Source organism: Castor canadensis, chromosome 11 (genome assembly GCF_047511655.1).
Source record: "Castor canadensis chromosome 11, mCasCan1.hap1v2, whole genome shotgun sequence".
NCBI lineage: Eukaryota > Metazoa > Chordata > Mammalia > Rodentia > Castoridae > Castor > Castor canadensis.
In genome coordinates, this window is record NC_133396.1 from 63,498,043 (window position 1) to 63,523,444 (window position 25,402).

Consider the following 25,402-nt stretch of genomic DNA (forward strand, 5'->3'; position numbering starts at 1 on the left):
CTACAATTCAAGGTCAGACAGACACATCCAAGGAGTACTGAGGATTTGATCCTTTATGGACCTGTGACAGGTGACCATGGTGATGGCGATGAGTGACCATACTGTATGGAGGCAACATGTGTGAGAAGCCTAAGAACCAGCCCAGGTGATGGCTGTCCCCAAAGAGATCCATATCCGTTCTCCAAAGGGCTTGTTATTCTATGACATAAAAATGGAGTCTTGTACCTTTTCATGTTAAACTTTTTGATGAATAAACTTTAGTCATGGCCAAGAAGAAGAAACGAGATATGGCTTCTCAGATGTCCTGTCTCTACTCCCTCCTCCAGCCACTCTCTGACCCGTAATGGCACAGCAGTTTTGTCTGGCTGTGCTTTACATAAACGAAAGCTGTGGTGTGCTCTTGCACTCTGGCCTCTCGCACTTACTGTGCTCCTTCTGATTCACGTGTACTATTGGTTAGAGTTGCAGATGTCTATGTCTCCACTGCAGACATCCCACTGACTGAATGGTGTTTGGGCAGTTTTGCAATGTGAGTTTGTTACAAATTGCACTGTTTTGCTGGGGAATTGGCCCTGGATGTGAATTCCGGGGAAAGGAACTTGGAAACTCGCTGATTCCAGGCTGAAGCTTCCCAGTGGTCTGTTGGTGCCACCTGCTGAACAGGAGCCACATGACAGTCCAGGGTGGCTGTCACCACCCAAGTTGTTCCCTGACCTCAGAGAAGCCTCAAGCTGAGCCTTGATCCCACCTGAGGCCACACCCCCACAAGAGAACTTGCTGAGCCACCACCCAGGCTACTGTGCAATCATACCTCTAATTCAAGGCCAGAGTCCTGGGAGGCCAGGGACCCAGGGGCTGCTCCTCCAAGTGGAAGAGGCCAATGGGTAATCCCCAACTAGGGCCCATGGCTATAGGGCTGTGACCCCTGACAGGCAGCCAAATGGGGAATCTTTGTGACAGCACCTGTGTCCTAATGGGACAGGCTCACAGCAGCCTCCCAGGCCCCGCCCTGGTCAGACCTGTTCTCTACTCAGCCACCACCCTTCCCCAAGGTTGTAGCACCTTTCTGCCCACCAGGTCTGCAAGTCAAGGCAGACCTTGACTCGAGTCTTACTGTGAAGGCTGGTGAACAGGCAGAGGGCTGGAGCAGACGGGACCATGGAAGCCTCAGCAGAGCCTGTACTCTACCACAAGTTGCAGATCTGGGAGCCCAGCATGGAGTTGGAGGAGGAGGAAGAGGAAGAGCGATCAGAGCTGCTGGTCACTGGCCCCGGGAGACCCCAGGATGCCCCTGGGTGAGTCAGGGAGGGGTCTAGGCCTCCCACTTCTCAGACGGGAGGCTGGCAAGTTCTTTCTCTGGAGCCCCTAAGAAGAGCCAGGCAATTCCATGCTTGGCTCAGTTCCAGGGACTTTCTGGCTGTATGGGGGCGGAGGGCCCTAGGCTGCAGCCCCAGCTCTGAACTGAGCCAGTCAAAGGGCTGTGTGTCTGAAGGGACATTTGTATCAAGCCAGTCCCTGCCCTGTCTGCAAATCTGTCACAGGTCCCAGTCTCCACCCTTCCCCTCCCCCAATGCAGGAGGCACCTGCTGGGCAAGTTGGAGCTAACTCTACTTGGCAAGGCCCTGCCCCTCAGCTTCTTCTCCCCTACCAGCCAAGCCCTGTCTCTCCAGTCCCTGCAGACGCTCGCTCTGGAGCAACCTCAGTTCCCCCAGCTTCTTCCTCCTCTGTGGCTTTGCCCCTACCGTGCGTCCTCTGCCTGGAAGCTCTTTTCCTTCGCCTTGACAAATTTGTACTCTTACAATTTAAAATCAAGCCCTTTGGGGCAGCACTCCCTGGGTTCTCTTGGGGCTCACAGGCATTCCCCTGCTCCAGTCCTGGCTCAGGACTCTCCCCGCACCCCCGCAGGAACAGGGTTGGTGGGCTGCCCGGAGCCTGGGCCCGACTGGTGGCTGCCCTGCTGCTGCTGGCTGTTAGCTGCTCCCTGGCCATAAGGCAGCTGCAAAGTAGGGGCAGTGCAGGGGGAAGCCTGGGCTCTGCAGCCCCTCCAGCCAGCGGCCACTCCCATCACACTGGTGTGTACCACCACAGCGCCATCATCAGCCCTGCAGGTGAGTGCTGGGGAAGGGGAGAGCAGGGGTCACTGGTTCCGGGCCCCAGGCCCCTTCTTATGACATGTGGCTCCTTCCTTCCCATAGCCACATGTTCCCATCTGGGCCAAAGGCTGCTTGTTGCTGGTGGCAACGTCGTGGACGCCGGAGTTGGAGTAGCTTTGTGCCTGGCGGTGGTGCATCCTCACACCACAGGGTTAGGTCAGTGTGCCTGGCCCTGAACGGTGACCCCAACCCAGGACCTGGACAGTGGCCTGGAACTTAATCAGTGGCCCTGACCTCAAGATGAGCTTGTAAACAGGACATAGGATTTGGACACTGGCCCCAATCCTAGGCTGTGACCCTTGACCCCAGACCCTGTCAGTAACTCCTGACTGCAGGCTCAGACAGTAACCTCTCTCTCCAGCAAGTCAGTGACCCTTCAGCTGAGGCTGCTGGGTCCCTTGACCTCTGTATGATCCTTATCTCCCCCAGGTGCCATGTTCTGGGGCCTCTTCCACAATAGCTCCTCAGGAAACTCAACTGCCTTGACATCAGGCCCAGCCCAGACCCTGGCCCCTGGTCTCGGGCTGCCTGCAGCTCTGCCTGCCCTGCACTTGCTCCACACACGCTTTGGCCACCTCCCCTGGCCACGCCTGCTGATGGACTCCGCCTCGCTGGCTCAAGAGGGTTTCATCATAGATGCACACCTGGCAAATGCCCTGGCAGCCCAGGGCACCAAGGGCCTCTGTCCACTGCTCTGCCATGCTGACGGGACCCCCCTGGGCTTTGGGGCCCAAGCAACCAACCCCAAACTGGCATCTGTGTTACACAGGGCAGCACTCGCCCCTACCCCAGACCTTTCTGGGAATGCCCTACTGAGCCTGCTGGTCAGAGACCTGGGCCTGGAGGAACCCTCAGCTAGACCCATGCCCACCTTGGAGCCAGCACTGTGGCTTTCCATTCCGCAGGGCATCCTCTTCACCACCCCCAGCCCTTCGGCAGGCCCAGAACTGCTGGCACTGCTGGAAGCTGCCCTGCATTCCCGGACACCCAGCCCTGACCCCTGCCCACCGCTCCTGCAAACAGCCATGACCCCTGTGAGTAGCATCCTTGCCACCGTGGACAGCAGCGGCTCTATGCTCCTTCTCATCTCCTCTCTCAACAGCAGCTTCGGCTCTGGACACCTGTCCCCAAGCACTGGGGTTCTACTCAGCAACCTGGTGGACAGGTCTGCAACTAGCGCCTGGGCCTGCCCCCTCATTCTCTCTAGCAGCCTGGATGACACAGAGACTGATGTATTGGGACTAGTGGCTTCAGGGGCCCCCAACATGGCCAGAACCATGACTCATGCCTTACTCAGCCATCTTTCAGAGCCCCAAGCCCAAACCCAACACCAACATCAGGCCCAACAAGAACCAACAGAGAATCCCAGCTCTTGCAGCCAAGGGACCTCACTCCAGGTCGCAGCCCATGCAGAGCATGTCTTTGTCTCCAGTGTCCCCAAGGGATGCTGTCCCTTCCAGGGGTTCTAGTGGAGAGACAGCTGTCTGGCAGGCGGGCAGAGCACAGCAGATTCAGCAGCCATGGATGTGTAAAGAGCCTGTATCCATTGAGTGTTCACTGATGGGCCCCGGCATCCAAGGCTCCCTCACTCCTGCTTCACAGTACCCCCACTGGGGTACATCATTCCTCAGCATCATGAGGAGTTAGCTAGGTGATCTGAGTTCAGATCAACTCTAGGAAGGAAAACAAGTAGAAGACCACCAAGCCCCTGTCTACTCTGGGCTCCGAGGGGCAGAGCAACAGTGCCCAGGTTCTGATGGCATTTCCATCTTCCTTCAGGCCATACTCTGCTTATTTTTCTCAACTGGAATGGAAAAAAATAAAGATCAAGTCTTCTGGGTGCCAACTGTCATTCCTGCTTTTTGGTTAATTTCCCATGAGCCTTTGAGGCTCCCTGATATAAGGGCATGGGCAGCATAGATGACAAACACCCAGAGAGAGGCAGAACCTGGACTGGTGTCATTTAGCTCAGCTCCCCCTGCTCTGCTCACCCTCTGCCTCCTGGGGTACTAGACCTTCAAGGTAAATCTCTTAATTTCACTTGATAGAACAGATAGCTGAACAGGGAAGGGGTAGCAAGGATGAGTAGGAGGTACCCTCAGAGGCCTGGGTACAAAGAGACTGCAGCTGGCTGTGTGAAATTTAAAGATCAAGGTTGGCCCTGACCTCCACTCTAAGGCTGAGGTCTCTGAACACAGAAGGTGTCTAGAGACACCTTCTCAAGCCAAAAAGTAGAAGTGGCCATAGCTGTAGACCTCTGCCATTGTAAAAGGCATTTTTGGGGTTTTTTGTGGGAATTGAACTCAGGAGTTCAACTTGCTAGTCAAGCACTCCACCAGTTGGCTGCCACCCAGTCCTTTTTTTCATTTCTTGAGAAAAGGTCTGTCTATGTAGCCCAGGCTGGCCTCAAACTCTCTATCCTCACCAGGAACACTGGCCCACTCCTGTAATCCCAGTCACTCAGGAGGTGGAGATTGAGAGGATCAGGGTTTCAGCCAGCCTTAAGGCAAAAAGTTCTCAAGTCCCCATCTCAACCAATAAACTGGGTTGGCGTGTGTGTCTATGGTTCCAGCAACACAGAAGGCCTTAGGTAGAAGGATGCAAGTCTGACACTGGCCTGGTCCAAAACTTGAGATCCTACCTGAAAAATAACTAAAAGCAAAAAAAAAAGAGTTGAGGTGTAACTCAAGTGGTAGAGTGCCTGCCTTGCCCTGAGTTCATACCTCAGTACCACAAAACAAAAATTAACACAAAGAACCCTTGATCCTCCTGCCATGCCTGGTATTTCAGGAGTACGTCACCACAGCCAGGTAATAGAACTCTTGATTCCACCACGCCCACCTCCAGCTCAAACAAATTTCTCCTAAATCTACCCCGTTATTTTAGCCCCAAACCTGGCATTCTCTCTATTCAGTTCTGGTGACACCCTGACCTGTTTTCATATCACAGTGGTTCAATCCACCAGTTTCTGACTGGTCCTCCTGATTCTTGCTTTAACTGCCTGCAATCCATCCCCCACAGAGCTGCCAGATAAACTTTTTTAAAAATGTAAATCTGGTGTAAAACCCTGGGGTAACCTCCCAGCACACTCAGAATGAAATCCAAACTCCCGATCCTGGCCTGGAGTCCTCCCGACCTTGCTTCTCTGAATCCCCTGACAGCCTCATCCTCTCACCTCCAGGGCCTTTGTAGCTGCACTGTCCTTGGCCTGGGCTTTTGTCCCCTCTTAGAGCTTTGCAACAGTAAGTCCTTCTTGTCACTCAGCTCAGCCCACATTGAGGTGACCACCCTCTCAAATCACCTACAAAATTTTCATTTTAATTAGCATTATTTTTTTTTAAACAGGCGATGTATTCATGTGCTTCAAATTTTAAAGGGCTCCGTCTGGCCCCTGCATTCCTTCTTTATTTTCTTCATAATTATCTTTTTAAATGTATTCGACTAGCTTATCTGCCGTCTCCTCCCACTAGGAAGTCCACGGAAGCAATAGCTTTTTGCTACATAGTTTCGTACAACGCCCAGCACATCTTAGATCAGTACTTGGTGATCAGTGATTGCTGAATGTCTCAAAGATGGGAGTGCATGGGGCCGCTCTTAGAGGAGATGGATCAATTGCCTTCACTTTGACATTTCGGGGCTGGGCGGTAGGAACATCCCCAGCAGCGTGCGGCAACCTTGGGCTCTGACGCTGCTTCCCATCCCGCGCCAGGGCGGAAGGACGCGGCGACTCTGGCTCCGCCCCCGCCCCCGGCCCCGCCCCTGGCCGGTGGACCTAGTGCGCATGCGCGGGAGCCGTCTTGCGAGCCCACGTGTTTCCCGAAGCATGGCGGAGACGAAGAGTCTTGAGAATGCCGAGCCTGTGTCTCCAGGAAAGGCGGTGCAGGCCGATGGTCCTGGCCTGCTGGAGCACAGCCGCGAGTTCCTGGACTTCTTCTGGGACATCGCGAAGCCGCAGCAGCAGACGCGGCTCGAGGCCACGGAGAAGCTGCTGGAGTACTTGCGCACCAGGCCGAGGGTATGATGGTGGGCCCGGGACCCGGCGCCCCGAGTGCCGGCGAAGAAGTGGCCGGAAGCACCGTGATTGGGCACGGGCGGGCATGGTCACGACCCTGGACGCCAAGGAGGGTGAGGGCGGGCGCTCTGGTTACTGTTCCACACAAGGGACGCTCTTGGTTCCGCAGGGATCGGAGATGAAATATGCCCTGAAGCGCCTGATCACTGGACTTGGGGTGGGGCGAGAAACCGCCCGGCCCTGCTACAGTCTGGCTCTGGCACAGGTGAGGCGGTGCTCCTGGCAGGGGCTCAGACACGCTGGGCGAAATGGAAGGGCGTGTGGAGAAGGGGAGGGGGGTACAAGGTTGGCATCAGAGCTGATGCGAGGCATCCCTCACATAAGAAAGTGCCAGAGCAAGGCCTATCTACAAAAAAGTCCAGGCAGTCGAAGTGGAAATTTGAGTGAGTTTTCTTTTTGCTACTAAGGTTGGCAGACCTCTCACTTGCAGTTAAAGGTCTGGAATAGGAGTTGGGGTGGGCTCCTGCAAGGCTCAGGCCCTCTACTAGCTAGGAACTTGTACCATAAAGCAGTGAGGACTCAGTCCTTTAGGATCCTCCTAAAGGAAATTCAGCCCTGCCCTGAGGATTTGGAAAATTACAGGCCAGCAGTTTGGGGGACGTAGGAGGTAGCTTCTGAAGCTTGGTGGGGATGGGACAGGGAGGTAAGGTTTGAGTTCCATTCCATCCTCGGCACTAAGCAGATGGGTGTGCAGCACCACAAGCAGTCTTGGGTGGGAGCAGGGACCCAAGACTTCTGGGAGAGGGAAGTTGAAGGAAGAAGTAAGGTTGAGGTCTGCTGGTGTGTAGCTGAGCTGCTCCCCTGAGCCTTTTCTTCCTCCTACCACTATTCCTGTCAGCTGTTACAGTCTTTTGAAGACATCCCCTTATGCAGCATCCTGACACAGATACAAGAAAAGTATGATCTGCAGAAGGTGAAGAAGGTAAGCAAGGCCCAGGGAGACCAGCAAAGGGTTGGGGGGGGTCCCCGTGCCTTTCTCACTTGGATTCCTTTTCTAGGTAGCAAAGAGACCTGCTCTCTTTGCAAACCTGTTTGGAGTGCTAGCCCTCTTTCAGTCAGGCCGACTGGTGAAGGTAACAGCTTTGGAGGTGGGGTTGGGGGGGGTACGTGGACTGGCGTGGGAGTGGTGGGGACACAGTAGTATTCCTTGCTTCTACCATGTGCCCTCTGCTGGTACCAGGACCAGGAGGCTCTGATGAAGTCGGTGAAGCTGCTGCAAGCACTGGCCCAGCACTCTAATCACTTACAGGGGCAGCCCCTGAAGGCCCTGGTGGACATCCTGTCTGAGGTACGGGCTTACTAGCTATGAGATTCAGGTCATACTACCCGTTAAGGAAATTCTAGAAAAACTCAGGTTAGCATATGAGAACACTTTAGAGCAGGCCATCCTGTAGAAATAAAAAGGCATATAGTTGGAAAGTTTGTAGTAACTGCATTGAAAATGTAAAGAGAACCAGGTGTAGTTTGGTCAAACATTTTGCTTAATATAACATATTTGAAATACTGTGGTTTAAGCATGCAGCCTGTATAAGCAACTGAGAAGACACTGCACTCTTCCTGTCATTAAATCTCTGAAATCTAGTTACATTTTATGCTTGTAGTACATCTTCATTCAGGCCAGGCACATTCTGGCTTCCATGTTGAACAGCATGGGTCGAGGGCCGTGCCTAGCATCTGGCACGTGTATTAATCATATTTGTCATAATTTTGGTCAGGGCTGGTCTCTCGTGGGTCTCCACTTTCCTACCCAGGAAACTGAGGTAGATTCATGCCTAGACCCACTTGATACAGAAGGAAAAAGCAAGGACTGTCATCTCCATGGTAGGGACTTGCTCCGTTGTCTTGGCCTCAAGGCCAGAAGGACCTGAATTCAAACCCCAGCTTTCTGCTTAGGGCTCCCTGTATAAGAAATGGGCTGACTTCCAAAACAGAAATAGTTAAAAGTGTGTCCCCAGGCTGATTAGTATCCTAAGGAAAACTGTTGAGAATTTGAGCATCTTTTAGCAAGTGCTCTATAATGATTCTGGTTCCTGGCAGGCAGAACAGGACTCAGAGGGCTTACCCCCACAGAATGAGAAACTAAGGATGCTGGAAGAGAGCCACCCTCCCTCAACCTGTCTCCCCACCCTAGGTCCCAGAGGCCATGTTCCAGGAGATCCTGCCCAAGGTCCTCAAGGGTGACTTGAAAGTTGTCCTCAGCTCCCCAAAGCACCTGGAACTCTTCCTGCTGGCCAAACAGAGGGTGCCTGCAGAGCTCGAGAAGCTGATGGGACCCGTCCACCTCTTCTCTCATGAGAACATTCCCAGGTGTGAGGGCAGTGGGTGGTTGGGCTCTCCCTGGGTGGATCCCTGTGCCTTTGTCTGCTAGGCAGTGTTTTCTGAGTCCTCTCTGTCCTCCACAGTCTGGTGAATGTGTTGAAGATGGCAGCCACCTCTGTGAAGAAGGAGCACAAGCTGCCTGATGTGGCTCTGGACCTGCTCCGCCTGGCACTTAAGGAGGACAAGTTCCCACAATTCTGGAAGGAAGTGATAGAACAAGGACTGTTGAAGAAACCATCCTGGCCGGCCAGGTGTGTGTGTAGCACTCAACTGCGCTCCATGCCTACTCCCTATCTGGGTGGGACCTGTCCTGTGGTCTGCTCCAGGAAGAGGAGTTCTGACCAGGCTCTGTTTTTGTTAGCTACCTGTGTTTCCGCCTGCTGGGTGCAGCCCTTCCCCTGCTGTCCAAAGAAAATCTGCAACTGGTGATGCGAGGAGACTTGATCCGCCATTTTGGGGAACACATGGTCATTGCTAAGGTGGGTGTCAGGTAACAGCTTCCTGCCAAAAGGGGGAAGGACTTGTGACATGGATATCCCTTCCCTGTGAGTAGAATGAGCTGCCAAAAACCCTGCCCTCTGAAGGGGGCTTAGGCAAATCAGGCTCTTCTGTTCTCAGTCCCCCTTGCCATAAGTCTCACTTGCCACAAGTGAGGTGTCTGTTGAGAACTCCCTGGTACGGCAGTGAGAACAAGCATCATCCATGTTCTGAGCACCATCATGCCTAGTATGCAGCAAACATTGCTGGGTTTGCTGTTCTCACCAGCTCCTGGCATCCAGGAAATGGTGATAGCAGGGACCCAGTGCCAAGAGTTATAGGAAAAATTCAGCAAGCTGCCGTAAGAAAACATGGATCTCAGTGCTTGGCACTTGGTAAGCTTGTATGACCTGGTGGGTTTTGAGTCCCAGGATAATAACAGCTTAGAACTGGCCTAGCAGTGATGGACTCTTAACCATCACTTCATGCTGCATCAAGCCAGGAAAGCAGCCTGTCCCCATTCTGGGAGGCAGAATTGGGGACGTTCTGGGACTAGAGATACAAAATCTGGAGCAGTCAGGCGTGAGCTAGTCTTAATGCCAGGCAGAAGCAGTAAGTTTAGTCTCGGCCTGGCTGTATACAAGGGAGAAGGGCTCACAGCCGGGGCCTAGACTGTAGCGGGAGGGGCCAGTGGGGCTGTCACGCCTCCCCTGCCAGGCTAGTGACTTCAACTCATGCTTGACTTTCACAGCCCCAAAACCTGTTCAAGTTTGCTCCAGAGATGAGCACGTACGTGACCACCTTCCTGGAGGGATGCCAGGATGACCCTGAGCGGCAGTTAGCTGTGCTGGTGGCCTTTTCTTCCATCACCAATCAAGGTCTCCCTGTCATGCCTACCACCTGGCGTGTCACACGGTCCCTGAGTCCCCATGCCCTGCAGAGCTATGTGGCCTGGCTACAGAACATGTTTCTCCAGCCCAACCTGGACTCCTTGGTTGACTTTAGCACCGCCAACCAGAAGAAAGCCCAGGACACTTCACTCAACGTGTGAGTGGGTGGGCATTGGGGGCACCCATGTTTAGGAGTTGGCTTCCTGGGCTGTTGAGCCCAGAGCCCGTGGTGTGGGGAGGGCAGGAGACAGTTCTCAAAATAGCTTCAGCCTCTCCGCACTAGCATTCAGGATGGGAGATCCTGGTTTCCTGTCAAAGTGAAGCAAAACTGTACCATGTTTTTGCCATCTCTGAATGACTTCTGTGACCTTGGCTCCTGTCCCCAGGCCTGAACGAGCTGTGTTCCGACTAAGAAAGTGGATCATCCACCGCCTGGTCAGCATTGTAGACCAGTTGCACCTGGAGAAGGAGGAGACCTTGACTGAGCAGGTGGCCAGGTGTGAGATGGACTTGAGCCTGGCTTTGTGGGTGGTATGGCCAAAGAACGGGCCCCTAGCCTTGTCCTAGTTTGCGTCCCCTGGTACCAGAAGTGTTTGGGCTAAGTCACCAGTGAGGATCAGCACAGAGATTGAGGGAGATGTCTCTGGAGCCTGTGAAAGAACCCAGAAAGTTGGGGGAGGGGGGAAACAGGCGAGTTCTTGGCACATAGATGGTGCTAGGGAGGCCATTTGCCAAACATCTCCCTAGCTCCGTGCTTGCTGAACATAGCCTCAAATCTGGCTCTGGGGAAGGACCCCGGTTCTCACTCCCCAACTCAAGCCAAGCTGTGTGCAGCTGGGGGTCCAGACCATACCTCTGGGCTTGCTTCCTCTTCCCGTGCTGCCATCCAAGGACAATGGCCTAGCAAAGTGAATGCTGCTCGCTTTCCCCAGGTTCTGCTTGTTCCACTCATTCTTTAAAACAAAGAAGCCCACACGCCAGATCCCAGAGACTAAGCAGCACTTCTCCTTCCCTGTGGACGAGCGGGCCCGCGAGTTCATCATCAGCGCCTTCTTCAGGTGGGCCTTGGGCAGCTCAGAATATTTGGGAAGGTGGCCTTGAAAACACTCGCTCCCTGCTGTTTTAGGCCCCATGAAGTCAGTGGGTCCAGAGGCTGGGTTCAGAACCCTGGGGTGGGAAGAAGGAAGGGCCATGTTCAGTACTGCAGACCTGTGACTCCAGCCCCCACCCTTCACTCAGCCTGTTGCAGACGCTCAGCACAAAGTTCAGGAAGAGCCCGAACCAGGTCACAGGTGGGCAGTCTTGGAGCTACCGCCTTGTGCAGTTGGCAAACATGCTGTTGAACCACAGCCACAACGTGGCCATCCTGACACCCTTCACAGTGCAGCAGCGCCAAGCCTGGGACCAGTGAGAGAGGGGTTTCCTGGGGATGGGTGAGACCCCCAGGTCTGGCTGGCAGCAACCTGCAAAAGTGCCCATCTTGCTTCAGGATGCTGGAGACTCTGAAGGAATTGGAGGCCCGCTCCTCAGAGGCCAAGGCCACTGCCTTCCAGCACCTGCTACTCCTGGTGGGCATCCACCTCTTCAAGGTATGGAAGACAGGGCTTGGGGCTGGGGTTCTGGGACACAACAGGCCCCATACTGAGAGACCTGGGAAGGCTCTGCGGAGTTGAAATTGGGGTTTCCTAGGCTGATGCTATCTTGCATGGAATTAGAACCCAAGAAAAAAAATCACTGTACTCAACAGGTACCCCCAAGCTTTCCATGCATGGCCCCCTCTTAAGATACCCACAGCTTTGAGCTGGGCACTTACCTGTTAAACAGGTGTGGAAACAGAAGCAAAGCTACTTGCCCTTTACTATACAGCAGGTGACTGGGATTCGGAATCCCACAAGATCTCTCATGTGCTTTACTGACTGGAGGTGATGCATATGAATGAGTGCGGCCTTCCCCTGAAGGAGGCTGACACTGGTGGGTGTGTTATTCGACCTCACTTAGGAATGGGCCTGGGTTTTTATGTGTAATTCTTAGCCCCCTAGAAGGAGTGGTGGTGGTTGAGATGTGGCTTTCCTCTGTGGGTCCCCAGCACTGGCTCTGTGCTTAGTCATGTCCTGTTTCATACTGTATCACATTTGTACCTCATATACTTTCTGATAATGGCCCTCCACCTCCATGCTGTCTCTTCTCAACAAGATGTTTTTCGCATTAGAGGCTTAGTGCCAGTCACGCTTCTAGCCCTTGTGGTTTCTTCTTGACCCTGAGCCCAGATTTCTTCAGAGGTACCTGAGGCTCTCATCAGGGCTGCTCCTTGTGGCCACCTAGCTGTGGTTTTTGCTTCTTATACTTGGCATCAGGCTTTTGATAGCATGGGATACCCATCACACACATCACCTGCCCCAGACTCTGGGATCGCTTGAATCTGAGTCTGGTGGAAGAGGCTGCAATGCAGGTGTGTCAAATCCTTGGAGAAAAGGTACATTCCAAGGACACACACCTGCTAGTCACGTGGCCAGAGAACTGGAGACAATGGCTAGGGGCTTGGGCTCCTGTTCTCCTACCCTGAATTTCTCAGCTACCCGTTGCATTATGAGGGCAAGTCTGCCTTCAGGTGTCACGGATCACGGAGTGTGTTCAACCAAACACCCCCATCCCTCTGCCACCCCACCCCTACTCCCCAATGCATTCCTAGAGCCCAGGCTCACCCCCCAGCAAGATGCATTCAAGTTTAATTAATGGTTTTCAAGTTTCATCTCTAAAATTGGGAGGATACATTGAGAGGTGGGGCCTGCTGGCCTCCTTGTGATCCTGTCTGGGTGACGGTGGGGAAGGTGGGCTCCAAGTTCTCTGCAGGTCTCAGAGCCTGTGACTACATCTTAGGTTGTCCTGGGGTCTTCCATTTTAGATGGTAAGGGTAGCTGGTCAGAACAAGCCAGTGAGGAGTGCTCAAGGCCTCTGTTGCCAGCTCTTCCCACTTGTCTAGCCATGTCAGCAGGGGCATGAGCAAGGCCTGCCTCTGATTCCTGTCCTGTCCTGCCCACAGTCCCCTGTAGAGAGCTGTGAACTCCTAGGTGACATCCAGGCCTGCATCAAGAAAAGCATGGAGCAGAAGACTCGCCGTAGCAACAAGGCCATCAGTGGGTCATTGCCCCTGGGGCAGGGTGAGATGGGCAAGTCTTTGGGCACAGCAGGGGCCAGGCCCCTCCATGTCCTGCCCCAGCAGGCTCAGCCCTCTTCCCACTTGTAGACTCCCAGGAGCCGCCGTGGGTGGAGGTGATGGTGGAGATTCTGCTGTCCCTATTGGCCCAGCCCAGCCACCTGATGCGCCAGGTGGCCCGGACCGTGTTTGGCCACATTTGTTCCCACCTGACCTCACGTGGTCTGAAGCTAATCTTGGATGTGAGTTGAGATGGTGGGACGGGGCTCACCAAGCCATGCTGGGGGAGCACATTGGCCTCTCAGCCCCTTCCTATAACCCTGCGTGGTGTGAGGGGGTGGCTCAGACTACTGCAGTGCCAGCCTTCCCTGAGGTGGTCTGAGGGCTTTCAGAGAGACATTCACACTCCGTTTTCCTCCCTGAGATGGGGGTCTTTGACCAAGAGAGAGGAGGTGGGCAGGAGGACCCAGTGAGCTGAGGAGGGTTGGGGGCCTTGGAATCCTCCCCAGGTGCTCAACCCTCAGATGAATGAGGATGAGGACAGCAACGTGGTGGTCACTGACGACTCCTGTGAGAAGCAAGGAAAGGATGAAGAGGTACTTGCCACAAGGAGCAGGGTAGGGAGGGCAGGCACATGGTGGCAGTGGGGAGGGGTGACCTAGCTGTTCCCACACAGGATGAAGGCTCGGACAGTGAAGACAACTCAGGGAGTGAAGCGGACAGCGAGGAGGGTGAGGAGAGCGAGGAGGAGGAACGTGACGGGGATGTAGACCCAGGCTTCCGCCAGCAGCTGATGGCAGTGCTGCAAGCTGGGAAGGCATTGGTGAGCAGGAACTAGAGGAGGATGGCTGTCCATCCATGTCGTGTGCCCTTCTGAGGCCAGGCTGATGGCTACATCCCTGTCCCTCAGGGTGGAGTGGACAGTGATGAGGATGAGGAGGAGCTGGGGGACGAAGCCATGATGGCCCTGGACCAGAACCTCGCCAGCCTCTTTGCTGAGCAGAAGCTGCGCATCCAGGCCCGGCGAGATGAGAAGAACAAACTGCAGAAGGAGAAGACCCTCCGGCGAGACTTCCAGATCCGGGTGAGCATGCCAGCCAGTGGCACCTGGCCCTTCCTCTTACCTATACTTGGTCCTGTGCAGGCTGACCCCTCCTCCTGGCCACAGGTGCTGGACCTGATTGAGGTGCTGGTGACTAAGCAGCCTGAGAGCCCCCTGGTCCTGGAGCTGCTGGAGCCCCTGCTGAGCATCATCCGGCACAGCATGCGCAGCCGAGGCTCCACCAAGCAGGAGCGGGACCTCCTGCACAAGACAGCGCGTGTCTTCATGTGAGCAGCAGGAGGGTGCAGTGTGGCACTCCGCCCCCGGCCCACGCCACTCAGTAACTCTCCATGGTCCTTGATCCATTCCCCAAGCTCCCGACCCTACGTGCTGCTGCACCGTACAGCCAAGTCCTTGGACTCCCTGGTCCTGTACCTATACTCAGAGTCAGGATGGTTGGGAGATCAGGCCAGTCATTCAGCATTGACCCAGGGAGTGGGTAGGGCTCTGGGGAGGGTAGGAGGCAGTGGGCATGCAGTGATGGGTATGCCTAACCCAGTCCTAGGAGAGGGGGCAGCAGCGCTGGGAGTGTAGAATGAGTGAGCGCTTGTCAGGAGCCTTGGGGAGGGCAGAAAAGAGGAAGTCATAGGTAAGTGGTCACAGGCAGCTATAGCTGGAACAGAAGGCAGGAGGGGCCCCAGGGCAGTGCTGGCACCACAAGCATTTCAGCAGGAGCATGGGGAGAGGAGAGGTCATGGAGAAGTTTTGAAAGGGTCTATACTAGAGGCAGGGAGAAGAGAAACAAGGTCCAGGCCAGATGCACACCTGCCTTCTAGAATGGACAGGAAGGCCTAGGCAACTGGGATACCCAGTCCATAGCAGAAAGGGTGGGGACACTCCCAACACAACCCCAGATCTCACCTGCCCAGATTCTGCCACCTGTGGTCCCAGCCCAGGGCCCATCTCCTTCCCTGAGCACATAGAGCCTGGTCTCGACCTTACAGAGGTTCTGGGGGCCACTATCCCACAAGAGCAGTGCAGACAGATAGGAGAAGTAGGCCAGGTCATGGGTGTTTAGCATGTTGTTGAAGTTAATGTTTTCTTGGTCTGTTTCCTCTGTGAAATGGAATTTAGGCTCACTCTTGATTGTTTCTCCTTGGCAAAGAGCAGGATGGAGAGAATATTTTCACCAGCTCTGTCCCTCCCACTCCTCTCCAGGCACCACCTGTGCCGTGCCCGGCACTACTGCCATGAGGTAGACAACTGTGCAGAGGCTCTACACGCCCAGGTAGAGCGGCTTGTGCAGCAGGCTGGTCACCAGGCCGACTCCTCTGTTGCCCTCTACTACTTCAATGCCTCACTGTACTTGCTGCGCGTCTTGAAGGGCAACACTAAGAGGCACTTCCATGAGAGCCAGAAGCAGCCAAGAGCCAACACTGGCCCTGAATCCAAGGGTCCACAGGTGAGCAGGGCCTGCCAGAGAACTACAGGAGAAGCCCCAGGCCTAGCCCAGAAAGCAGGTGCCAGACTGGGCATTTCCCAGTGAGAGGTTGAAGGCAAAACTTGCCCAGGACCCACCCTCACTATTCTGAAGGTGGCCTAGGCCCTGCTGCCTTCCTTACCCCAGCTCTGTCACTTGGCCCAGACTGCCAGCTGCTTGGACTTGAGCATCGTGACCCCAGTGTACTCGTCAGCATTGAGCTCCTTCCTGACCAAGCGCAACAGCTCCCTCACTGTTTCCATGTTCCTCAGCCTCTTCTCCCGGTACCCAGTGAGTGCCAGGCCAGCCGTGTCCCCTGGGGGTCCCTATCCACCACAGTCTCCCCCTCATGGTTCCTGTCATCCCCCCCCTCCCTAGGTGATCTGTAAGAACCTGCTCCCCATCCTAATCCAGCATGTGGCTGGCTCAACACGGCCCCGCCATCAGGTAAGGGCCTTCTCAGGTCCCACCCAGGATGTCTGAATTAACCTGCTCAACCCTCTTCTGACTGGGTATTTGTGACCCAGAAGTCCTGCCCAGCTGACCCTTGGGTGTGGTGCGTGTTCTAATAGGTGGTATGGCTGTGGTGTGGCCCTTCCTCCACTCTAGGAACAGGAGAGCTAAGGTGACAGAGCCAGCTTGGCTCCCACAGCCACCATTCCCTATCTGGCCTGATCCAACCACCCTCCTGAGCCCATCCTCAGGCTTATACAAAGAGGATGCCCCTGGCAGTGTCTGCTTGGGTGCCAGGGCTTCATGGGCTGGAGGGAGATAGCACTAAGCCAGTAAGAGGGCCAGGAACGGTCCCACCCTCTTGAGGACCTACCTCTATCCAATTGCGACCCCCACCTGATCCCCCACTATGCAAGAAGAGACAGGCAAGTGTGGCTGATGGCAGCCCCTCACACACTGCCTAGAATTACCAGGACCCTATCAGATGTCAGCTAATCTCCTGAGCCTCAGGTCATGCATGCTGAGGCTCCTGGTGACCACATTCTCCTCACCACAGGCCCAGGCCTGCCTGCTGCTGCAGAAGACCCTGTCCACAAGGGAGCTGAGAGTATGTTTTGAGGACCCTGAGTGGGAGCAGCTGATTGGCCATGTTCTGGCAAAGGTCACTGAGGTAATGGAACCTGAGCCTCCAGAGTAGGCTTTGAACTTGTCCCCTCTGTGGGTTTTAGTCTCCCACATGGAAAGCAGAAAGGCTTTGGTTGCTCTCCAGAGTGCCTCAGCCCGGCCTCTCCTCCTAGGCCCTGCGCACACTGGGAGAGGCACAGAGCAAGCCGGAGCATCAGAAGGAGCTGGCCTCCCTGGAGCTGCTCAATACCCTCTTCAAGACGATCAATCACGAGGTGAGGTGGCAGCCACAGAGCCAGGGCCCCCGGATGGAAGGGCATCACATTAGGTCTGTCAATAGACTTCGTGAGAGAATTGGGGTTTCCAGGGCAGGGAAGGTTCTGGGTGCCAAGGTAAGGAATCTGGGCTAGCTTTAAAAAGTGAGCATAGAGCCACTGTGTGGATGGTGATTGACAGGAGTGAAAGGTAAAGGGTCACATCTGTATGTGGCAGGTGGGAAGTGGAGGGTGTGTTGTTACCAAACTCCAATAAGAAAACTGAGAAAAGGCTTGGAAGGGCTGGAGATTTCAGGTGGGCAGCAATTTGGAAGGGGGCTAGGTTTCCAGGCCTGGAGGAAGGGGGCAAAGGGGCGATGAGTTGGGTCCCGTGGGGTGTGAGGTGCTTTTGTGCCATTGGGTGAAGGGTCAGAGCAGCTGGATCTGAACATCTGGGTTTCCCAGTCTAACCAAAAAGAAGGACTTGGAAGTCTTTAGTACAGACAGACACTGGTCGGAGCACAAATGGGGGGTGAACTTGGGCTTTAGCCAGTGCCAAAGGGGAGGCAGGGCTTGAACAGAGCCTAGCAAAGCAATAGCGTAAGGGACAGGCAGAGCTGAGTGGCATTCCTCAGCAGTGGAAAGAAGACCTGCCTTGGAAGCTGGGAGAGGGAAGGATGGGGAAGACTTTGGCAACCCAGCAGGGACTGTAGAGCCACTGCAGGGGGTTTAGGCCAGAAGCAGGCAGGGCCACTGGAGAGGCAGCAGCTGGACAAGGGCAGGAAGATGGGTCCAAGAGTCAGGAAGAGACACTGCCTGCTATCGCCATTGCAGCTCCAGTCTGGCCTTTCTTTGCAGAAGCTGACTGTGGACCTGACCACTCTCCTGGGCGTGCTGCAGGGCCAGCAGCAGAGCCTGCAACAGGGAACACATTCTTCTGGTTCTAGCCGCCTCTATGACCTCTACTGGCAGGCCATGAAGATGCTAGGAGTCCAGTATGTTTTGGAAGGGGTGCCCAAATCCGGGAAGGGGGGCTGAAGAGACCCTTTCAGTGACACTGCACACTCTGTGGTGTATGTGCACTGGCACAGGACCTTTGGGCACCTAAGTCCCAAAGGATCATAGCGGGAGGTGGCAACTGCCTTACTCACTGGACACCTTTTACCTTGCTCACTTCCTCCCAGGCGCCCCAAATCGGAAAAAAAGGAGGCCAAGGATGCTCCCACCCAGAGCCCCATTAGCATGAAGCGGAAGAAAAAGGGATTCTTGCCAGAGACCAAGAAGCGCAAGAAGCGCAAGGCAGAAAATGCCACACCAGAGGCAGATGCCACTGCTGCAGCCGCCAGTGGAGACCAGCCACCAAGCACAGGCAAGAAGAGGAGGAAGAAGAGGAAGGCCAAGGTCCTGGCCCTGCCCCAAGTTAACGGGACACCTGCCACCAAAAGTTCAACCTCAGATATCCCCACCCTAAGCCCCAGCACCCCTGCTAAGACCCCAAAGCTACAGAAGGAAAGAGAGAAACTGTCACAGGTGAATGGGGCCGCTCCCATGTCCCCCACAGAGCCTACAGGCAAAAAGCATCAGAAGGCTTTGCCCAAAAAGGGGGTCTTGGGCACATCCCCACAGTCTGCCCTGCCACGGAAAAAGGCAAGGCTATCTTTGGTTAGTAGGAGCCCCAGCCTGTTCCAGAGTGGGGCCAAGAAAAAGAAAGTTCCACGGAAGAAGGGGATGATGCCCTGAGTGCTGCCCACCCTCTCCCCACCTCCTGCAGCCTTAGAGACTCCTACTTTTTCACCATGATTTTAATAAACTAGCCACAGTCCAATACACGAGTTTCTGTCTCTGGGAAGTTGCTCTGTCACCAGCCTTCCCAGGGGTCCCCCTGAAGCGCACATGGTCCGAGCTGCTTTCCTAGAGGTTCAGAGCACAGACATCTTGGGTTCTGGGCTGGGACCTCAGCTCCCAGGCTGGTGTGTGCTGGGGACTTGATTAGGCAGGTTAAGCAGGTCAGCACAAGTTGCCATGCTAGCCACATACAGGTGTCCTGCCGCTTCCTGAATGTGCTGCCACAGGAACCACCAGGACATGATTTAAATATGTTTACTTCATTTACAAGAGGAATATATTTGGTGTTTCTGTTAAGACTCAGATTCACAATCAGCAGCTCTAAAAAATAAAGGAGCAGTTTGGCTTCCGGAAGGAAGAGGAGACAACACTTGGACCTGGTTCTTGTACAACAAGAAAACATCGCTGGGGCCCCAGCTGAGGGAGGGATGGGGGTCAGGCTGGTCTTCAGGGGAATACCACCCTACCCCTGTATCTGGCCCCCAGGGTGCCCCAGAGCTTAGTGGGGTGAGTAGTCTACTAGCTAACACCACTGAAGCCATGGCCAGCCAGTAACTAAGAGGTGGGCAAAGGGAACGTTGTCCAAGCTGGCTCTTGGGGTCTACGGCTCACAACAGCACTCCTGGGCCAGAGCCACTCTAACCAGCACGTGCGGGGGGATGGGGATTGCACAGAGGGAAGTGGTAAGTGCAGGGATAAGGGTGCATGTATGCAGGTGGAAATGGGGTGAAGGCCTGGCCCCCCCAGGGTCAGCTGTGGGAGTCATAGAGTGTATGAGAGCCACAGTAGGGGGTGTGGACTCCCAGCAGGCTCATACCCTGGTGTAGGAAGCTAAGTGGATGGGTAGCTGCTTCCTTCTGCCCCATGGACTCTGGGAATGTGGCCCAGCATGGGGGAGGGAGTGGATCCCTGGCTTCTGTGGAATCAGTGAAGGGACTCTAGGGGCCACAGGGAACCTGCAGAAGTGGGCTGGTGGGCAGCTCCCAAATATCTCAAGGCTGGGGTATGGGTGGTGTGTAGCTGCCATCAGAGTCAGCTAGTGTGAGGCCATGGTCCCCACCAGAGAGACCTCCAGGTGAAGAGCCAGCCCAAAGCAGCAGAGACAAGTGTCTTCCACAGTGGCCAGTCAGGCCAGAAAGCACCCAGAGACCTATTCCATGTGTCAGGTTGAGTCTGATGTCCCCTAAGTCAGGCCAGGTTGACAGTCGTCCCTGCTCCAGGACCTTCAGGGGCCTCCAGAACCTGAGCTCTGAGGCCCTGGCCATCTCTGCTCTGTATTCCAAGATCTGTTAGATCTTCAAAGCTACAGTCAGTGTGTTGCCCAGCACACAGAGCGGGAAAGTCCAGCCCACAAGCCCCATAGTCTAGGGAAGGCAGGGGCTTGCCCAAGATCACAGAAGCTGGTGGCAGTCCAGGCTCTCCCCATACACCCACATGGGGCTGTCTTCTCCCTTGGCCCCAGGGGCCCTCCAGCCCAAACCCAGGACTGGAAATCCGTCCAACCATGTGGCTCCAACACACACAACCTTCCAGGTACACTGGGGATGCAGTCTCTTCTTGGAGCCAGGGCTGCTCAGCAATATTGGGCCAAAGAGGGTGGGTGCCCAGCTGTGGATCACACAGAAAGCTTTCGGACAGGCCTGCAGGTCCAGGGTGCAGGAGGCCACCTCCCAGTCTAGGTATGAAAAAGGGTGAGGCTTCATCACTGTCCCAGCGGCACCTGGGGGAGGGATGTAAGGTTAGAGGGACTTTGGGGGTCATTCCAAGACTGCCTTTCTTCACTTTCTCTGCTGTTAAGGGAAACAGGCCTGGCTCTGGGGCCTGTAACCCTGACCTTGCACTGCCAGGAAGCTGTGGTCGCCCCCCTGAGGCCAGTCCCTGAGTAAGGTCACAGTAGGAATTAGGCCCTGGTGCCTCTAGGAGGGCAGGGGAAGACAGCTGGGAGTTTTGGCAAAGTCCAGTCCTGACCTGTACTCCCAGCCCTTCTAAGGAAAGGAGGAAACTGATTACTAAAGAGGAAGGGTGCTCCCTGTATCCTAATGCCCTGACCCATACCCTCTCTGGCCTGAACTCACCACTTCAGACTTTCATGGAGGTGGGCGGCATCACCAGCTGGTTCACCCTGGGGAAGAGACGGGCGGGGGTCAGGGTGGTGCATCAGCGGGGGCCGGGCCCAGGCACTGCTCTGGCACATCGCATCACAGGGGCCGGCTGACCGGAGGTGCTGGGCAGAGACCTCGTCAGCCCCAGGGGGAGGTGGGAGAGCCCAGGGGTAGGGAGGGAGAGAGAGAGAAAGAGAAAGGAGTAAAGAAGAGAAAGAAGTCAGAAAATGAAAAGCAAGGAGGGGGGGGTCCCAGCTCTAAAAACCCTTAACTCTAGAGAAAAAAAAAACCCCATGTCTAGAATCGCCATGAATGAGCCTGGCACCTGTCACACAGGGCCATCATGGGCTTGTTGTATGAGACACTATAAGCTGGAACACTGGAAGGCCTATGCCCAGATATGGTGGGCTGGACCTGGACCCCAGCAGTAGGTCACCTCCCAGTAGTCAAGACCCACCCCCCAAACCAAGGCAGGGCTGTTATAGCCCCTGCTCCATGGCAGGGCAGCAGGCCCACCCTGCCCCACTCACTGCTGCTCAGCTTTGGCACGGTCGCTGAGGAAGAAGAGAGCAGTGGCGAGAAAGAACATGCCACCCAGGACCACGACAAAAGGGCACAGCATGAGGGCGTAGCCCAGGCTCAGGAACTCCCAGAGTGGGGAATCCTTGGTGCTCTGACGGATCAGGTCCGAAATCTGTGAGGATTGGGGTGGTAGGCATCAGGGCAGGGCTACCTCCTGAAGCCCTCCCATGCCCCAGGCCAGTCCCACCTCAACTACTCACAAAGCCGATGAGGTAGGGGCTTCCAGCATCCCCCAACAAGTGGGAGGTGAAGCTCTGCAAGGCCACAGCGGTGGCTCGTCGGGTGGGGATGACCACGTACTGCAGGAGAAAGGCAGGTCAGTGCCGAGGCACCAGGTCCACCCTTAGCCTCAGTTCCACCCTACTATTCACCTCCCTGTAGGTGTGGCTGCTCCTTAGTTCATCAGGTCTCTGTTCTTCTCCAACCATCCCCTGCTGCCATACCCAACCAAGGTTTCAGTCAAAGGGGTCTGGTCTTCGAGGCCAGACCCCTTTGTCAGAGACCGAATCTTCTTCTTCCCCCACCACATCCAGGCACAGGGAAAACAACTTGGGAGTCCTCTGGTTCAGTCTGCACAGCCGGGGGCTCCAATTGAGCCATCAGGACCTGTCCCCTCCCCAACCCGCTCCCCTCTGCCTGTGACACCTGCTGCCGGGGGTTTCGCACTTGGCTCTGGAGGGGGCAGACAAGCTCTGTGATCATGGGGACACTGAGGCCTAGAGAAAAGTACTCTTTCTTTCCTTCTTCCTTATTTTCCCCTGAAGAGCTCAGTTTGACCTTGAACTCAAGATCCTCCTGGAGAGGTCCATTTTTGAGGGATCACACACGGAGTCACACAATTCTGGAACTGCCTAACATTAACCTTAATCCTTGCCCTTACCTTCCACAGCTAAATACCTGTCTTGGGTTCCCCTCCATGAAGACCAAGCAAGGCCAAGGTTGGTTGGCCTGGGACAGGAGTGGTATGAAATAGGACCCTACCCAGAAGAGCCTCCGCTTGAACCCATGGATACCCCAGCAACACATGCCATGAACCACTGAATCTCAGGCCCCTCATCAAACACAGAAGGCTCTGATCTCACTCCAAGTCAGATAAGGAGGGACTGCAGCAGGAGACCAGGTGAATAGTGCCTCCCAGTGGTACCTCTAGCAACCTCGGCCCTGAGCTCCAACTGCCTCATCCTTTCAGGCACCAGCCATGGCAGACAGTGTGGGAGCAGCCAATACCCAAAAGGCCCTGGTGTGTGTGATGGGAAGGGGAGAAGGGGGGGCAGGGAGTGATCTGGATCTGACAAGATTGTGTGGCCCCATTTCCAGCAATAACTAGTCACTTAGCTGTAACACTTCATAAACTGGGACATGATTTCCCAGGAACAGACCTATCATCAGCAGTCAGAAGCTGCCCAGCAACAAGGGCCCTTTACTCAGACAGACCCACTCCCCTTCACTCGTGACCCTAACGAAGCACAGACCTGAGTCTGACCTTGCCTACCAGACTGGTCGGAGATAGAGCAACAGGGAGAAGCAGATATGCAAGGAAGGCTAGGCAGGGCAAGGCAGGCCTCCTGAAGCAGATGAGCAAGTAGGGTCCAGGGCCCGAACAGTCTCCGGCTTCCTGGGCTGTCCCATGTTGTTACACCAGACCACTAGCACCCTGAGGTTCTTTCTTCCCTTGCCCCTACCTCCTGACATCCTCTACTGCCAGTCCTCTGAAGTACTCTCTTGACCCTGACCTGGAGGGTCCCCAAGGACAGGAACAAGAGTCACACCCAGTCCTACCACTCCCACCCTCATCCTGTAGAGCACTTTAAGTCACTAGACCCACAGCCCCTACTGGTTCCTCCTAGGCTGCTCCCATCCCTGCCCAGGGACATAAGCCCCTGTGGCTGCTCAGACAACCCTTTGTCCCTGGCTAGCTGGTCTGGAGCCCATTGTTGGCCCTGTGAAGACGGTCTCTGTCCACCCAGCCAAGCCGTAGGCACTCAGCAGGCATGCCTGCAACCCAGGCTGAGCATAGAATGCATGGACACTCAGCCTCTGGGGGAGGAGTGCTGGCAGGCAGCGCCACCTCAATGCCAGCCTGGCACGGCCAGCCTCCCAGTCACAAACCTGAGCCTAAAGACAACTCCACTCCCACATCTCATCCATCTGCCTATTCAAAGCCCTGTTTTCAGGCCCTGTCCTGATGCAGACCCCAAAATTTTGTATTCTTTCCCCTATCTCTGGGTTCACTTCCCAGCCAGCCTCTTTTCCTGCCCACCCCAACCAAGCCCTGCCAGCTCTTTTCCCCCCCTCCCCAGCTCCCCTATAAGGTCAAGAGGTGTGGGTCAGCATGAGGTGACCTCGGCCTGCATGGCTCACCATGAGTATGTCAGCAGTGATGGCCCAGTTAGAAAACAGCAGTGTTTCGCCAACAAAGATACAGATCTGCCCAGAGAAAAGAGAGTAACTGTCAGAGGAAAACACAAACACACACACACACACACACACACACACACACACACTGCCCACCAGCAGCTCCCCTGAACACTGGCAGGCAAGGAGCCCTCAAAGCCTCCTACCCCTCCCAGAGGGCCCCACATCCTGAAGGTCATGCATGAGAATTAATACGTTATGCAGAGACTTTAAGCCATGCCCACAGGCCTGAAGGGCACTCAAAGCCCCTGGACAGGCCACAGACAGGGCAGGTGCAGGAAGCCAGAGGACAGGAGCCTCCCTGTGAGGATGGAAGGTCCAGTAAATCAGCCCAACTCCCCCTCAGTCCCTGTTCTCACTACACTCACATAGGCGCCCACGATGCTGCTCTTGGCGGCCACAAAGATGAGGCAGATGAAGATGGCAGAGCCCAGCATGCCCACAGCACACACCAGTGGGTCGGCCCGCTGGGTCCGTAGGCGGCACCAGCGTGTGGCTCCTGCACCCGTGACCACACCCAAAAATCCCGTAAAGCAGGTGATGGCCCCAAAGATGAGACTGTGGGGACAGAGGACAGTGGGGCATGGGTTGAGGAGGCCATGGCTGGCAGAGGTGCTCCTGTCCAGTGTCTCTCGCCACCCTTGGGCCCAATCAGCCAGACCTCACCTGTCCTTGGCCCCACAGGGTGGGCTGTTGCATGTCTCCGCTGTCTTCTGCACAACTTGGGCGCGGTGCAGATAGAGCGGGATCCACATGGCCAGGGCCCCGGTGGCGAAGGACACAGCTGACGTGGCCAAGGAGGAGAAGACATAGCTGCGGCTGGGGAGAGGCCAGGGTGGCAACAACTGAGCTGGGGCAGGACCCTTTTGGCTGCAGCAAGGAACCCCAGAAGGGTTCAGGAGGCTGTCTCCTCCTCCAGCCCACTGCCTCACACCTTCTCCCAACAGAAGATCTGAAATGCGTCCCTCACAGGCTTAGGGTGAGGGCTCAGGTTATAGGAATAATAAACCCATATCACTCTTAGCACTGCAGGCAACGGAAATGGCAGGCGGTCTGTCCGAGGGTGCAGGTGGGCTGCCCCACAGGCAGGGCCCTCTCATCATGGTACCCTTCTTCTTTCCACTAGGCTACTCCCAGAAGGACTCACTTTCGGATCAGGGCCTTCATGTCGCGGATCCATGAGGTCCGTGCCTTGAGCTGTCCCCCAAGCTGGTCAGCATGGCCTCTCTTAGTGACTGGGACCAGGATGAGGATGAGTGTTCCTGTGATCATGCCCATGACGGGGGACACCTGTCAGAGCAAGAAGCATGAAGTTAGGACAGCAGGACCCAATTGGTCCACCTCTGCTGCAGTAGGAGGGACTCAGAGGCAAACCATGTTTTTTCTGGGCTAATACCTGCCCAGCCTTTCTGACAGGGCTGCTGAGCAAACCCACTGGGGATGGGGTCAGTGAAGGGCTTAGAGGCTCAAAGTGGATTGTTCAGACCAGGAACAGGACAGGTGGAAGGTGCAAGGAAGACTGGCAGACTGAAAGAAGTGA

At 55.3% G+C, this 25,402-nt stretch overlaps 3 protein-coding genes across 13 annotated transcripts in view; 2 read left to right on the forward strand and 1 right to left on the reverse strand.

Moving 5' to 3' along the window:
* The first annotated feature begins 822 nt into the window (after window positions 1-822).
* Ggt6 (gamma-glutamyltransferase 6) lies at window positions 823-3,999 on the forward strand. Of its 6 annotated transcripts, XM_074047151.1 has the most exons (5): window positions 823-1,295; window positions 1,906-2,108; window positions 2,196-2,309; window positions 2,583-2,791; window positions 3,099-3,320. In XM_074047151.1, the coding sequence occupies exons 1-5, from the start codon at window positions 1,159-1,161 to the stop codon at window positions 3,180-3,182; spliced, it is 747 nt and encodes a 248-aa protein (XP_073903252.1). In that variant the 5' UTR covers window positions 823-1,158; the 3' UTR covers window positions 3,183-3,320. The 6 variants fall into 6 exon arrangements, with proteins under 6 accessions (XP_073903252.1, XP_073903251.1, XP_073903249.1 ...); XM_074047148.1 differs by having other exon boundaries at window positions 826-1,295; window positions 1,873-2,108; window positions 2,583-3,999; XM_074047149.1 differs by having other exon boundaries at window positions 826-1,295; window positions 1,912-2,108; window positions 2,583-3,999.
* Window positions 4,000-5,939: 1,940 nt separating this feature from the next.
* Mybbp1a (MYB binding protein 1a) lies at window positions 5,940-18,750 on the forward strand. Its single transcript, XM_020163485.2, has 26 exons — window positions 5,940-6,168; window positions 6,335-6,430; window positions 7,064-7,147; window positions 7,224-7,298; window positions 7,406-7,513; window positions 8,357-8,532; window positions 8,628-8,795; window positions 8,906-9,023; window positions 9,773-10,068; window positions 10,298-10,408; window positions 10,844-10,969; window positions 11,151-11,318; window positions 11,401-11,500; window positions 12,952-13,045; window positions 13,156-13,307; window positions 13,575-13,661; window positions 13,742-13,888; window positions 13,976-14,149; window positions 14,234-14,394; window positions 15,326-15,569; window positions 15,753-15,878; window positions 15,966-16,034; window positions 16,597-16,710; window positions 16,838-16,939; window positions 17,777-17,913; window positions 18,103-18,750. Exons 1-26 carry the CDS (start codon window positions 5,977-5,979, stop codon window positions 18,656-18,658), a joined length of 3,981 nt encoding a protein of 1,326 aa, XP_020019074.2. The 5' UTR covers window positions 5,940-5,976; the 3' UTR covers window positions 18,659-18,750.
* Window positions 18,751-19,004: 254 nt separating this feature from the next.
* The window catches only part of Spns2 (SPNS lysolipid transporter 2, sphingosine-1-phosphate), a 36,226-nt gene continuing 29,828 nt past the window's right edge, over window positions 19,005-25,402 (reverse strand). The window contains exons 6-13 of one of the 6 annotated variants that reach the window (XM_074047152.1): window positions 25,010-25,152; window positions 24,529-24,681; window positions 24,231-24,420; window positions 23,809-23,874; window positions 21,648-21,746; window positions 21,396-21,559; window positions 20,839-20,885; window positions 20,304-20,438 (exon numbers count right to left, since the gene is read on the reverse strand). In XM_074047152.1, the coding sequence (XP_073903253.1) occupies window positions 20,843-20,885; window positions 21,396-21,559; window positions 21,648-21,746; window positions 23,809-23,874; window positions 24,231-24,420; window positions 24,529-24,681; window positions 25,010-25,152 (858 nt within the window). In that variant the 3' untranslated portion in view covers window positions 20,304-20,438; window positions 20,839-20,842. Of the gene's footprint in view, window positions 20,484-20,838; window positions 21,000-21,395; window positions 21,560-21,647; window positions 21,747-23,808; window positions 23,875-24,230; window positions 24,421-24,528; window positions 24,682-25,009; window positions 25,153-25,402 lie in introns of all 6 variants that reach the window. The other 5 variants (XM_074047155.1, XR_012438780.1, XR_012438779.1 and 2 more) reach the window with 5 other exon arrangements.